The following is a 16383-nucleotide window of genomic DNA, read 5'->3' as shown; positions in this document are numbered from 1 at the left end:
AGATAAGAGAACCACTTACTACAAAAAAAAAAAAAAGCACTTTTTCTTCTCCATGCACAATATACAAGGAGTTTTATTCATTAAATGTTCACTTATTTAAACACAAGTATAGGCTGAAAATTGTGGCCTTGTCTGAAGCATCTAGCATCATAGTATATTTATTGAGAAGTAATCTGAATGCTCATCTTATTTTCCTTTAACATTCCCATTAAACAATATTTTCACATTCTTTTTGAAGAAAAAGGAAACAAAAAGAGTAGAAGAACAAACTAGGTCATTAAAAAGGTACTTAAGAATACTCGCAGCAGCAACCTGCAGGCTTAGGGGAAAGCTCACTGTCGAGTACAATTTATGAAAACTTGTTAAATTTACTTAAGATAACTGGGAGGCAGACTAGGCTAGTACACCTCTTTAACATAAAGCCTTATGGAATACAGTGCATCCTTTATACATTAAAAAGGTTAATTTAGCTTGGCACAACACAGAACTGAATTAACAGGGAAATCGAAAGGTTCTCAATTTGTGTGATTAAATAAAAATACTGGGTGATAGCCTACTCATCGTTACAATTCAATTGTTCTTTCTTGTACTATCATGTAAAAATTATATATTAAGTGTGCATGCAAGAAAGTACTATAGTCAAATGAATGCAGAACCACCACCAAAAAAAAAAATCTACTCTGCACTGACATTTCAGATCAGCCTTTTTTCTCTGCATTAATTAGGTCATTTGTATTTTGAAATTCCAGTTAAATTAAGGAAACATTACTTTTTTGGCATATTTTTGGTCCACATATAATCAGTTTCTTGCTTAAACAAGAACTGGTACCATTCCTTTTACAGATGAAAATTCACCTCTGTTTCTACTATTTGTTTCTCATACACAAATCGTTCACAGTTGAAAAGTTATTGCATGTAGCTTGTGTGCACATATATGCAAACACATACACATACACACACTTGACATTGAAGCTGTATCCTGTTCTGAGCCTAGACTGGGAGACAATCATGATGAACAACAGGAGATCCATGTGAAGAAGGTGAGACTCCTTGTTGCTGTGTTGCAAAATTAATGAACACCTGTAAGAGATGATAAAAAGTAGGATTTTCAAAATAGAAGTACTTGAATTCAGACTTTGGGGATATAGGATGGTATGTTTTTAGCTGCTCTCATTAGCTTTTTCTGACAAAATAATTATTAACTCATGTTGAGGGGACCCCTCTAAAAACATGTTTCATTAACTCTAGAAATAATACCTCTTCCTCTCTCCAGCTAGGACAAGGGTTGATAAATGATAAAAATTACGGTAAAATGAGTTACCGAGACATGAAAAAACCCCACTTTATGCACAAGTATATGTGAAACAATGGTTTTAATTGTCTTTGAATAACATACCTAAAGAATCTGAGTCTGTTGTTTCTGTCAATAAATACTACAGATAAGGTTCAAATATTTCTGATTCAACAACTAATGTGCCGCCTTGAATTGGCTTGTGTTTTTCAAACACAGATCTTACTTTGTAAAGGCTTGTTTCATTTTTAATCACACAACTATTTCCCAACAAGGCAAGAAGAGGGAAAAATGGTTCTTCTTTATTCAAATTATCCCCTATCATTTGATGATACATAAACAATTTGGGGTGCATTATAAGTGTGTTTGTTACTGTGAAGAACTATTTTGCTGTTTAAAACTGACACTCAGTGAAGAAGAGGTAGCAGTGGTAGGTGACTGAGGTGATGCATCACCATGAAAAATGGAGAGGAAGTAAACCTGAGTGAACAACGCCTGCAGAAACAGGCTGAAATGATCTCATACTCAGTCACTCAGTGAATAGATCATTTACAAGTAGTTAGTAGACCAGCAAAGAGGAGAATACTTCAACAATGATTTGCACATGGGATAAAGGAACAAATTCACACCATCAATCACAGAAAACTAATATTTTGACTAGATGTGCATCTCAGTTTGCAGAATGAATAATAGTTACATATGAAGATGCTGTAACACATCACAATCACCCAGAAATCCCATGCTTGCCATCAATGTGTTCTTTTTTCTTTTTCTCACAGTAGGATTTTGCAGTCTTTAGCAGTCAGGTCTCTTCCCTCTGTGCATTTAAAATTCTCACAGCAAAATGTTCTGAAAGTCTAAGGTTTACCACGATTTACAGAGACCAGTTCAGCCTTTTCAAGGACATTGGTAAGATCCCAACTTTTGGATTGTCGAGGTGATGATTCACAGTCCCACCTTGTCATCCCACTCGGCTCCAGATTCATTTAAGCACAGATTATGTTTGCGCACACCAAAAGTATGTGGCTTGTTGTGACACATTGACTGTGCTCACCACCAGTGTAAAAGCAGCATGGGACATGGAATCACTGTGTGACCTGAGATGGAACTGCTGGACTACTATATACATACGGGTAACCCAGCAAATGATAGAATATTCTACATACTACACAATACACAATAATATACGTAATTAATACATATAATAACTACAATACACAGCACATTTAGACACAAAATTAAAATGTATATAGGATGAGAAAAGAAAGAAAAATTATAAAATACCTGCTCTAATGTTGTTTGGCTAATGGAGTAGTGCTTGATTTGGAGAAAAGTTTTGTGATTCTCTAGGACTCTGAAGAGCTCTGCTAAACATCCCTGACTTCTTGGTACATGGTACTCGAGCAGGTTAAGATGTTGTCCCTGAAAGCAAGCAAAAAGTTATAAAAAGAGATGTGATGAAGCTACACTTGCTTATAATCAATCTAACTTTAATAGGCTCTTATTGCAGATTAATATGGAAAATATGAGTTTTTAAAAAAGAACATATTTTTTCTACATTCATAGAATGTAGAGAGCAGTTCATACTGAGAGCACAGATTTTGTGTGTATTCTGATGTGATGGCTTAATCTCACAAAAGATATAAAACTTTAGGGCAATTTTAATCTAACAGACTAGTGTTATTTCAATGCAGTCTGGGAAAAGGCTGAGCATATAGAGACAGCTGTCTGAGCTCAATACAGACTTACACATACAAAGAGATTCATATCTAAGATAGACATTGCTTTCCACAATTCTTTTCCTAAACACAGTTCTTGTAAAAGCCTTTGAGAGTTTCTATTGAAATGTAATTGCCATAGGTCTTTTATAAGGCTTAATATTAAATCGAAGAATCTCAGTCAAGGTTGAGACTTGTCAACTCTGGGGCTCATCAGAAAGCAATCAAACCAAATACTCTTAGTGACTACACTGTAGTCCTTCTTCAGGTGAACAGATTTGAGTTCAACTTCATCAATAATATAAGCAAAAGGAAATTTTCAGTCAGAAACAATGCTTTTTTATTTACATTCCCTAAATGCCTGGAGTAGATTTAGCCAACATGGCAAGTCCAATTTTTATGAATTGCATAATAGAAAAACAAAAGGAATGTTCATATGATCTTCTTCCAAGATCAATATATCCAAACATATACATACTGTCCTTACCAGTCCCAAATTAATCCTGCCATATGCTACAACATGGAATTTTATCTGTACCTTAAACTGTGTTCCAGGAAAATGCAGCTGTAGACATTCCAAAATCATTCTTTCATAACTTATCTCTTTGCTAAGCCAAACCTTGACAGAATAACCATCTCCAAACCTGGGAATGAGACACAGAAACATAAAGCCATGAAGACACCATGAAGACAAGGAGAACTTTTGTTTCAATTGATTTTCCTATGATTATATCAAATATCATGCATTATCCTACTGCATTAACACTGTGATCTTACTAAAATGCTACTGAACAACTGAATTTCAATGAGAAAGTTTTAAAATTAGTAATAACAGAGACAATAAAGATGCTATGCCTAATTTTAGTTATTAGTGTGTTCCACTACTCAATATACCTGAAATTTTGTTAAGTAAACCATGCTTTAATTGCTATATTGCTTTGACTGGTCAGTATAAAACTATGAAGATTGCCAATAACAAATATAGAAAAAAAAATAAAAACCTTCAATTTTTCTAATGAGAAAAATGGGCATGTAGCACTACTTTTCAAATCTGTTAACAAAGCTGCACCTTCAAAATCAGATTTCAGCAGTGTAATACAATGGTGTTTTGAAAATATTCAGAGGTAAGTGTAGGGATATTTACGGAGAGGACAAAGTTAAGAAATTTTCTTTGGTTCTATGACCATGTGATATCTCTCAGAATAATTTAGCAAATGAACTTCTCTTTCTTAACACAAATGTGAAAAACTTTAAGCACAGGAAATCTAACCAACACTGTATTTTTTATTAGCTTTACTCACTGCTGATGGTCACTTGGGAAAGTTGTAATAAACCATTGAACACTGAAACAACAACCCTGTTCTTATGCACATTTCTTAAGGAAGGGAGGTTGTGCTGCACCAGACCCCAGGCTGGGGTGCACAGACAGAGCTCAGCAAAGATATGGGACAAAAAGGGGCTGTGCTGTGCTCTTTCATTTCCTTTGCGGCTACATGTCCTCCTTCCCTTGGGTTCTCCCCCTTGGTTAATTGCTAGTGAAAAACACCAGCAGGAGCCACAACAGAAGAGCTTCCTACTGCCACTGCTGTTTCCTGTTACCAGTGAGCAATGGAAAGGCACAGCTGAAAAGGGGACAGGGAGCTTGAGCAGCACTGCCCATGTCTCCCCAGAAATCTGTCACTTCCTTCATCTTTCCGCTGACCACCACTCCCACATCCTTCTGTCCAGCATAACCCCTTTTTCTTCATTCTCCAGTGCAGCAATTACTCATTGCTAAATCCTTTCTTTATTCCAGTGATTTGGTTCCTAGTGATTACCTCTGTAATGTGCCCTTGTGCCAAAAACCTCCTCTCTTGTGTCTTTCCTCATGATTCAGGGCAACACCTGGTTTAATTGAGTCTGACTGGTGAGAGGCACATTTTCATGTCATGAAAGCAAAGGATATATCACAGCACATTCTACAATGTTGCCCTATTTCAATACATTCAAAATGTCTACAGATTATCAATCAAAAGGTAAAAAAAAAAAAAGAGAGAAATAATTATTTTGAGATACAGGTCCACTTTAACCAATGCATGAGTGACTCCCAGCAAAATATTCCACATGAAGCACCATATATTCCTCACCTATAATAAGTATATAGCAATGTAAGAATTTTAACTTTTATTTTGTGTTGGGTCAGAAACACTATTGTTGTAAAGGAACTGTCTGCATTGATTTAAGAGCACTGCAAGTTTCCACAATGAAAAAAAAAATAGACTGCAGACTTTATTCTATTAAGAATTTGACATTAATTCAAAATACAATTTCCAAGGATCTCAAACAAAACTCCTAATTTTATATGTAGCACAAAACAGTGTCAGCTTCTGCATAAAAATGAAAAGCCCCACTACAGATAAATGAGCATAGAGTTTTTTGGGGGGTTTTGTGGGTTGTTTTTTGGGGTTTTTTTTTGTGGTTGGGTTATTTCTTTGGTTTGTTGTCGTTTCTGGGTGTTTTTATTGTAGTCAAATGCAACCACTGAACTATTTGAAATGGAGTAAAAAACATCCTGATGTAGTGTCCTGTCTTGTGGTTCCTGAAGGATGTTTCACGAGCTAAATTGTATTGAGTCCAGATAGCAGGGTACCAAATATTTACTGGAGTGTGTAGGCTGACAGATGAGCAGTGCTGATTCATCAAAAGATCCAGAATTAGGTGGAACCCAAAGCAGTGTCTGGTAGATTTGCTTTGCAATGATTTACTAAGTTTTAAATAGATCTCTAATTAAATGTTTTAAATGCATAGCATCATCCCTGAAAAAAATACATGTGACAATAAAAAAAGTTGTTACAAAGATGGATATATTTAACAAGGTATTCAATTTAGTTGACAGCTAACCTGAGGCAACATTTTACAAGAGATCATTGATTCTGATCAGTTTTTTGGCATTTCTATACAACGACCATTGAATTACAGTTTGAGAAATGCTAGTTTATGGAGACATTCAACAGTCTCATAAAATGAAATTGCTGTATGCAATGAAGTTTCCAAAGAAAATAAATCAAAATTCTGATTAGCAAAGATAGAAGAGTCTGTGCAACTTTGGTTTCGTTTAGATTGTGAATGGCATAAATGCCAGCATAGTGCCAATAAAAAGCTTTAAAAGATTTTCTTCTTTTGGCTAGTCAAGTTATGATGCTTCTATACCGTGATTTTATACTTCATTTTAGTACAAGAGCTCCCCATACAGAGTAAGCTGATCAGCAATAAACATTTCCCCCTGCTATAATCAGCAAGCTGCTTCTGGCAGTGCTCTGAGGCAATGGAAACTGAGTTGACCATTTTGCTCACTCTGTTTTCCTCTCTGATTCAGACAATTTAATGAATTTGGAAACCCATAGTGGAATTACAGAGAAAACCACAATCTGGTTTGATTAGAGCTGCTAGGATCAAACCTTGAGCACCTGATAGTTCAAGATCTAAAGAGGAAGACATTATCATTAGAATGGCCTAAGTTGAGCCAGCAGACTCATTCAGCAGCCATCTGCTGCAAAAGAATCTTCATTTCTTCAAAGGTATTCAACAGAGAACATATTGTGTACTACCATGCTACTTTAACAACACCTGCATTTCTCTTTTTGCATAAACAAACACACAAAACCACGTATTCTGACAAAATAAAATATTTTTCTTCTCTCTAGCCTTCCTCTTCTTCCTCGGTCAAACTACTAGTTAATGCTTGACTTTCACCTCATTAGTGGTTCTGGGAGTGTAACTTCTTAGAGTTTTTTCAGTTAAAATACCAACATGAGACTGAAGCTAAAATACAAATGTCCAAATAAATTAATTAACTTGACTATTTAACAACAGCATCAGCTGCAGAAGCAGGAGCTCAGTAAGAACCACAAGAATTCCACACTTCTAATTTACATAGGTCCTCAAGGCATCTGAGCACAAAAGAAGCAAAAGGGACATAAAAAGGTAGCAAGGAATGGAAATATTTCCATACCAGGAATTACTAAATAGGCTAAAAGTTTCCATCATGAGAGAAAGATGATGAGGTGGTCGAAAGTATTTTTAGGGACCCCAGAGTCATGACTAAGCAATGAAAATAAGAAACAATTCTTCACTCATATTTCTCATGAAAGAGTAGGGCACATAGAGTTAAATTATTAGTAGTAAGATGAAGTAATCTTCCTTACACTTTGTAGAAAAACTCTACAACTCATTGACATGGGATGTGTTAGATGTCAGAACTTGACATGAGTTGAATAGGAGACCAGAATAATTCATGGTGGGGATCTACTAAAATCACTTCTGATTTAAAAAGCTTCTAAAAAAGAAACTGCAGAAGGTGGTTGAATAATGTGGTAAAGCAACTTCCTGTGCTTATCTTGTTCCTGTACTTTTCCCTCTTGCTAGCAGGTGTTTGATCTGACCTCAGGTTTCTTTTGGTATAAATACCATCAAGAGGAGGTCAGCCTGGGTAAATCACCCAAATGGTTCCTCAGGTCGCGGAAGGGTTTTGAAACCCACATTGCTAGCAGTACAAAAATAGTTTATGTAAATCGACTTCAAATATGTGTCTACACAAGTTCCAGCCACACTGAAATAAAGTGTAATTAATTCTATACTGATGAGGAAGTCTCCTGGATGCTTTCCTGGTCCTCTTTTAACCTTACAATGGCAATGGAAGTGGATTTAGCCTTTGGGCTGAAAAGTATCATAAATATCAAGGAGAGGAGCTGCATTTGGGGCAGAGTAGCTCCTCAATGTTCCCTTCTGCCCATTCCTTGCAGATCCTGGTTCAGAGGCTTGAATGGGACAAGAGTCTTTGATGAAACACAGCTGAGCCTGCATTTGGTCACAAGGAGTCCACAGAAAAATTAACCCCATGGGTTTTCCTAAGCTTGACCCATGAAAATCTGTTTTATGTGAAGGGGTGAAAAGAAATCACACTGTCAGCAGACTTTCATTTGCTTTAAAAAAAGTAAAGTCTGTGTTTATATTTAAAAGCCTTAAGAGTTTGCTTGTCTACAAATTAACAAAACCAAACCTTGAAATTACTGCTGTAAGTTACAACAAGTCCATAATAAATAGCTCAGAAAATCACACTCTTCCCAAAGCCTATTTATCAACTCCTCTCCCCCAGCAAAATTTGTAACCACGGGAAATGAAGAACATGGTCCCATTTCCTAAACTTTTAGGAAAAAGAAGAAAGGCATCTAATGTCAGCAGCTTTTCATTCTTTGTCCATATATAAGCCGCACCTGATTATAAGCCGCATGTTACAATACAGAGTGTGATAAAAGGTATCTATTCTATCACCATCTGTTGAGGGTGGGGGCAGTGATCCTTATCTCAATGGCAGATATTCTGCTAATGGGCCATCCACTGAAACCAGGCGGGGCATTGTTCTTTTCACAACCCATCCTTCCTCCAGCGAGTCATTTTCTGCTAATGGCCCATTGAGTCCCACTGTGTGACTGATAAAATTACTGCATCCCATTGGAAGTTTCTCCAGCCAGGGGGAAGAGCCCAACATTTCTTACCAAGATAAAAACAGAGGTTTTGGGACACTAAGTGAACCCCTTTCTCCACTGAACTCCAGAGGAAAACTGGATTTCTCCACATCACCACTGGACCTCTGGAGGGAAACTGCACCTTGTACAGGAGCACTGCTCCAACTGAATCACATCTGTCACTGCAGGAGGATGCAGCCACCATTTAATGGGACTGCTACCAACACCCTGCCTAACAGGGTGTCAGGTTGTACTCTGACTTTGTCAGGGTTTGGAGTTTGTTTCTTTGTAGTATTGTATTTCTATTTTAATTTCCCTAGAAAAGAACTGTTATTCCTAATTCCCATATTTTTGCCTGAAAGCCCCTTGATTTCAAAATTATAATAATTTGGAGGGAGGGGGTTTACATTCTCCATTTCAAAGAGAAGCTCCTGCCTTTCTCAGCAGACACTTGTCCTCCAAACTAAAACAGCAACTTTTTGTTCTTTGTCCGTATATAAACCACACCTCATTATAAGCCGCACTTTCGGGTTCGGACCAAAATTTTAGTCAAAATGGTGCAGCTTATAATCATGAAATTACTGTATATATATATATATATATATACACATATATATATACACACACACATATATGCACATCAAAAAATTGTGGCTCACAGAATATTTACTGATGGAAATATAATGTGCATATGTTGTGCATGCACTAGTTTGATCAAAGGATTGCTTAAAAACGACATTATTGGATAAAAAAAAAACAAAACAAAAAAGCAAAGAGAACATTGGCATTTAATATCTGCAAGGAACTGCATCTTTTAGAATATATGCCATAAATCAAAGAGAGGGAATAATATTCTACTCTGCTGTTTATCCTTCTGCTTTGGCTTACACTTATTTGCAGGCAGACATGGTTCTACTTTCCCTAAGTGAATAGAATCATGGAGTCATTTAAGCTAAAAAAGGCCTCATCTAGGCAAGATAATTTAGTTACACCAGTATAATTGCTGAGCATGGGATACACATCCAGGTCATTCCTGTCACAGCCTTAGACTGAAGTACAATTTACAAACAGAACAAATCTTGAACAACATTGAAAATGAAACACTCTGAAAAACACTGGAAAAAATAAAATAAAACTAAAGTAAAACTATTAAAACAAATTCATCACAGTTTAAGATAATTTTAAATCACACAATACATTTAATTATTTCATCTATTAAAAAACAAGCAAAGTCAATACCAAAGAAGGAAAAAAGGAAACTAATTTTTAAATACTTGTAGTTTTTTAAGAAATGCTAAGATCAAATGCAAATATCCTGCCACTTGCAAAATGGGATTTCCTTCTGCATTTATTCAGAACCTCAACATTGCTGAACAGATGAAGCTGATTAGATGCAAACAAACAGACATAAATAAATTATAAAATCTCTCTTCTATGTACTATTCATAGAGTTTGTTTCATCATTTTTTAAGTTGTCATGATTTTTCCAGGGTAACAATAGAAACACAAAAACATTTATTAAAATGATGACAAACACTCATTCAGGTATATTGTACATGCACTGTTTGTTCACACATATTTAGGTTTTCTTATCAAACCATCTATAGTTAATATAGTTATAGTATTCAATAATATAATTATCATAACAGTGAAAGTTTCAGATTATGAGCAGTGCAAGGTACAGTTTTGCCTTGCACATTGTGCTCCTGTAAATTTTTAGATATGATTTCCAAATATGCAGTGAAACCCTCAACGAATTTTGTTAATTGTTTTTATACATGCACACACAAAAATCTCTCCATGTTTGAGTTGTTTATCCGCATATAGCGGCAAGTATCAGGGATTGCTTTATTCTTGCATTATTTATATATTTTGTTCCCAGACAAACAGGAGCAGCAGTGCTGTAATCCTGTGTAAAGCTGATGGTACAGCCTGTAAAGAACACAAACTGTTTCCTCAAAGCATCTTCTGAGCGCCACAGTGAAAAAGGCAGGGGTAAGTAACATTATCATTGTGTTGCTATGACTGGTTTTGCATGTACCATAATAATCATGGTATTACGCACTAAAATATCTATTAAAAGAACTTATCAACACCTCAAGGTCAAATCAACTAAAAAGTGTTTAATGGAGACAAGACGTAAAATTAAAATTTTAGCCACAGTTATATTTACTTTATGTAATAAACATCAATTACATCATCACACAGCACCTTGTCATGAAATCCCTATTGTGAATGCCTTACAAGATACCCTGGATCTACCTGCTCAGACAAGTGGCTTTATTTACTGCAATGCCTAGAAAATATTGCAAATAAGACAGCACATTTTTGAGTAAAAGGAAGAAAAAGAGAAGGTCCTTCACGGTCATCCTCATACACCTGTGTGGTCTGTGGTAACTCACTTAGAGCACATCTGTCTTTACTGCTTTCCTGTCTTGTTAAGGGCCCACCTGGAGATGAAGGGCTCCAGCTGGCAGGAGGAATTCACGGTGCCTTCTGGAACACCCACAGCTACAGCTGAAGTTAACAGGAGTTTTGCTTTAAGTGCAACGTTGAATAAATGTAAAATATTTAGTCATAGACTGCTCAGATGGATTACCCAAACCCTATTAATTTTAGCACCAATCTTTGGTTACTCCTCTATAAAATGGGAATAATTATTTCAAATCAAGTCTCCCAGAAGTGCTGTGGAAAACTGTTGATATTTGTGAAGCCTTGATCCAATAAATGCTGATAATATTGTATTTAAGACAAGTTTGAAAAATTCCTAGTAAAACACATACTAGGAAAAGTATGTGCTGATTTAATGCACATTTAATGCTGATTTAATGATTTATTTATAGATATAATGCAGCATCCTGTGGAAAACATAGTCTAAAATGACCAAAAAAAAAGCATTCTAAAGAACATTCACAGTAGGGTTGAATGAATATTGCACAAAGTTTTAAGAGAGTTTAAAGATATTGTTCATTTCTGAACTCTCAATCTGTGTGGTTTTTAAGAACTCTTTTCTTCAAACTTTCCTCTGGAAAGGTAAACTAATAACTATATTACATGGTTAGACATCCACTGCTTTAATACATTTTTCATGTGCATTTCTTGGTCAAGAAGAATAAAAATTATATTAATTCTCAAATTTTTAGCATGTAAGAAACTCATTGCTAGTATGTCAATTAATAACATTGTGTCCACCAAAGGTTGAAATATTGATGAGAACTTTAATTTTAACCCTCTTTTCCATTTAAGAAATCTATTACATGTGTGGGTTTGAGGAAAGCAATAGAATATTCTCAACTTTTAAAAAAAACAAGGTAAAGTATAAATAATCTTCCAACATATTTTCCATTCTAACCCAGCTATAGCAAATGAATTAATTGTTGGGTAATTTAATCAGATGGCTTGCTGATAAAATTTGAGCAAAGACTTGATGTCCAGCACCTGACAAATTGGTATGGGTTTTTCTGATATGAGAATTCTGTCCAGATGGCCCTAGAATGAAGGATAATATTCAAAATGTTGTTCCCAGAGAATTGGCCAGCTGTATTTCACATGAAAATGCTTCTGTGAATTTTTAAAAAAAGCATTAAGGATAATGGAGAATACTGAAGAGAGCATTTAGATGCAATCCATTCACAATTTAGAGTAATTGACTCTGTTGGCAGGAGTTGTGTGAAATTAGGCTTTAATGGGCACAACTGTTAACGTATCAATCTCAGACAAACCACATCTAGAACTAAGATGCTAACTTTTTGAAAATTACCCTTAAGTTTTCTTTTCTACCTTATAAATTTCTCAATATTGTTAATAAATTTGCCACTTTCAACAAAAAGCCTTTCTAAAGAAGTTTTACCTTATTATTCTGCTGATAAACATCTGCAGGTACTTTAAATTTGTTTAAACATAGATAAATATAGCCAAGGTTCAGCAGCTGGGAGCAGAAACCTAAACACTGACATTTGTAGTGAGAAGATATTTTTGGATGAACATTTCCTAACAGGCTTGCAGAAGGGCTGGAAAAATGGAACAAGTCTCACACATTAGAAGCAGCATCACTTTTTATACCCCTATGAAGCGTTTCACATTAGCATCTTCCTGGAGTTCACCCATACCCTTCATAGCAGAATTTTGTCCTGCCATCTGACAAAGCTGTACTCAGTCCAAGATTATGATCTTTCACATCTGCCAAGGGCTGAAAGTGTAGCCAGAGAGAAAAAACTGAATCCTTGAACTTTCCACCACAACAAAGAAGCAAATTTAACAAGGCCCCAAGGAAGACCCATTAAACCTTCATCACATATCCATCTAAAAGGTAATCATAATCTGAACTCTCTAGGCTGGAATGGTACTAAAGAATAAACAACTAATTTTGAGGGCTTCCACCAAGACAGACAGACTTCAACTAGAAGGGAAGAAACAACGTAATTTTAGTATATGTGCCTACATTTAGAAGAGGAAAAAAATTCTTCAGACTTACTAATAGAATGACGTGTAATATCAAAATATGCTTCTATTTCTTACAGTACTGGATTTATTATTGTATAAAAAAAAACTCTATGAGCATTTTCTTTGATTTAAGTATTCATATAGTGATTAGATTTCCCTCCTTGCAATCTTCAAGTGTCCAGATCTGGACACTTCAACATTTTAAAATATTTGTTCAATTTGGTTTGTAGGAACAAATTGAAAACAGACTTAAGGATGTCAAGAGCTGCTTATAAACAAGAACAATTTTTTTAAAAGTTGTAAAATCTAAGAAATAAACCGTGATAATCTACAAGTATTACCTCATTAATTTATTTTAGTACCATTCTTCCCTGTTAATATGAATGTGTATATACAAGCCTGATTCATTCACATACATAGCACAAAAAACCACCATCCAAAAATAAAAAAAATTAGGATATCGGTAATTAAATTAACTCAAATGCAACAAAATCAGTTTTCTTGGTGTTTTCTTTATATTGTTTCATTAAAGTTTTTGTGTTTTAAACAAAATGTAAGATGTGATGGGCTTTTTACTGTGAGATGGTGCATGAGACAAATATGATAGTGATAATTGAAGCGAAAACACTGAAACATTAGGAAAAGACTGGTGATTATATCAGTGGAGCTGGTTGTTAATTGAGGAAAACATCCTTCCTTCCAGGTAGCTATTTCCTAATAGTAGCTTAAATTTACTAATCCTTGTGGTCTACCACTTCAGAAGAAACAGTATTTTGCTCTGTATGGCAATAAGAAAGGGCTATTAAATCGTAGGGAGGGAGGAAAACAGGAAGGAAGGAATCACTCAATACACTTCCATGTCTTGGAAGATTTTCAGGATGTTCACAGGTGGAGCAGAAAATGAAAATATGAAGATTTTAAAAATTATTTAAAGATTAATTATTGTGATGGATTTCTTTGGAATTCTACTTCTCTGCCCCTTCCCCATCTCACATAGATGCAGGAATTCTCCATATGGCACATGGTAGCATACCATAGAAATTGTCTTCAAGTAAGTTTGGAACTTGAATAGGACAGACTCTACAATGGTTTTTGTAATCTCCTAACAATTACTTTAAGTGTTAGGAGTGTGATAGCCCAGGTTTTAAGATGCAGGATCATATTTTCATGTGTTGGAGTGATGTTTGGAAGCTAGACTAAGCAACAGAATAACAGGAGTACAAAAACAGTCTTTGACTTCTCCCCAGCACTCGTCAAATATTTCCAAAGAAAAGACGGAAATGTCTTTTCCTCAAGCTTTAACAGCTGTGTCTATGTGACACCTTAAGACTGTGCTCTCTAGAGTGGTTTTGTTCTTTCCAGCCGAGAAAATGTATCAGGTAGTCAGAGAAAATTCAGAAAACTGCATTATTTTAATTAAATCCTTTGATAAAGCTCATGGTTATTTTTTCTTAATAAAAGGTTCTAAAGTTTTTTAAAAATTCACTATATTCCTGAGCAGTTAGTATGGAAAATTTGGAGACCAAATCAATCAATAATCTAGGAGTGAAAGGAATTTTAGTCCTGCCTTAAATGAAAAATCTTCATGCAGCTTAAGCTACACAGTCTTAAAAAGAAAGTTGAAAGCAGAAAGTCTCAACAAGTGCACATATCTTCCCATATGAACATCACTGATGGACATACATTAAAGAACTGCCATGGAACACAAACCTGCTGGTATAGAGAAGGTATGTTTTTTACAAATTTACAATGATTTTAGAAACATAATGGCTATGAACATGAATGCCAAATATTCTTATTATTACTTGCTTTGGAGGATTTGAAAGAGGCACTCATACAGCCTTGATTCCATAATGGCTGATCTGTAATAACTGTATTAGTATCATCTCAATAAAGCAATATGATGATACTTCCAATAGGATACTTCCGCATTGATTTGCTAACTGCGGTCTGAAAGAGGTTTATCTACAGGGGCAGTGCAGCAAATTGAGAAACAACTGCCTTATTTATATGAATACAGTCCATACTTATGAGTATTTGTACTGGTCTAGGGCAAAATTTGGGAGGAAACCTCCGAATGGGGTCCCTCTAGAAAGCAGATTCAAGTGGCCCCTCCCCCAGCTGGTTCAGGAAAAGATTTACTTGGAGAAAAGTGGAAAAAACCTGTTGAGTCAACAAGCTTTTGATGTCTTGTTTCCATAAGAGGGAAGATGAAAAGATGCTGCTAAAGGAAACATCAGAAGCGGAAAAAAAATTACAAAGTCACTGATAAGATAAAGGGGAAGGTAGCCTTTGTGAAATGTCGGATTTTGGTTTCTCAAGGTCAAGCTGAAAAGACAGAGACATGTACTCACTCCAGAGGATCTGAAACATAAAAAGGGAAGAGTCACATTCATCCCAGCTGACTTTATACAGTCAGCTGAAGTGCCTAAGTAATACTATTTTTTCCTGACTGGGGGAACACATATCTTCAAAAAACATTTTCACCTATGCAATATCTGCACTGTGCTCTACTGATCTACGTTGTCCTCTACACATGAGCTGTTTCTGATACAAAAGAAATAAAGGATGCCTTCACACCCACTAATCTACTCCAGCCAGTGAGATAACAGGCCATTCCATGATATGAAATTTGTGAAGAGACAGGATGGCAAAGGCAAAGACCTAGATACAAAAGAAGCAGAAACTGCTGCAGACCAATTGACTTCTCATGTCTCCAGAAATTGAGGCAAATAGGCACTGAAAATAGGCAAATAGGCAAATAGGCACTGTTTGCACATTAAAAGAAGGCTACAATCACACAGAATCATCAGATTTAGAGACGCAGACATCAATATTTTTTCACTATCTGGATTGTAACATCTCTAACTTAAAGTTTATCTTCATAAAAAAAAAAAAATTAACGAGAGAGCTACCGTGGATCAGGCCCATCTTGCTAATACAGCTGTGAAGCAAGGATCTATGGTTCTACCCAAAGGGAAGGCCAGAAAGCCAAAAGGGCTGTCAAGGGACGAGAAGTTATCTGAGGCCCATAACTTCTGCCTTATAATCATGGCAGACAGCAATTCCAAAGCATTTCTGCAGAGCTTGTTCCCAATGTCAAGTGCCTCTGCACTTAAGAGAACTAAGTGCTGAGCTAGTACAAAGCAGTGTAACTCTGCTGCTTGTAAATGAGCTGTATCATCTTACACAGTTGACTGTCTGCGTGTCCCCATAATTATATTTACAACTGAATCCAAATGTTCTAGCTGTAAGTTGCAGCAACTTTCCCCTCAGCTTCTGATCCTCTTTCTTTTATGGGGTTTGAGTCGATCCTCTGAATTAAACATCCTCATTAATAGGTATTAAATTAACTCATGAGCAGAGTTCAAACAGAAAAGAGGTTTATGCACAAAGAGGTAAAGGATGCAGAAAATAGCATAAATAT

At 35.8% G+C, this 16383-nt stretch overlaps 1 protein-coding gene across 1 annotated transcript in view; it reads right to left on the bottom strand.

The window, feature by feature from the left end:
- Positions 1-450: 450 nt before the first annotated feature.
- The window catches only part of ABCA13 (ATP binding cassette subfamily A member 13), a 169612-nt gene continuing 153679 nt past the window's right edge, over positions 451-16383 (bottom strand). The window contains 3 exon segments of the mRNA XM_033058592.1: positions 451-1080; positions 2576-2713; positions 3548-3653. Of these exon segments, the coding sequence (XP_032914483.1) occupies positions 991-1080; positions 2576-2713; positions 3548-3653 (334 nt within the window). The 3' untranslated portion in view covers positions 451-990.

The sequence above is a fragment of the Catharus ustulatus genome, chromosome 1 (assembly GCF_009819885.2).
Source record: "Catharus ustulatus isolate bCatUst1 chromosome 1, bCatUst1.pri.v2, whole genome shotgun sequence".
Lineage (NCBI taxonomy): Eukaryota > Metazoa > Chordata > Aves > Passeriformes > Turdidae > Catharus > Catharus ustulatus.
The sequence above is the reverse complement of the archived record's forward strand: the minus strand, read 5'-3'. Positions and strand labels throughout refer to the sequence as shown.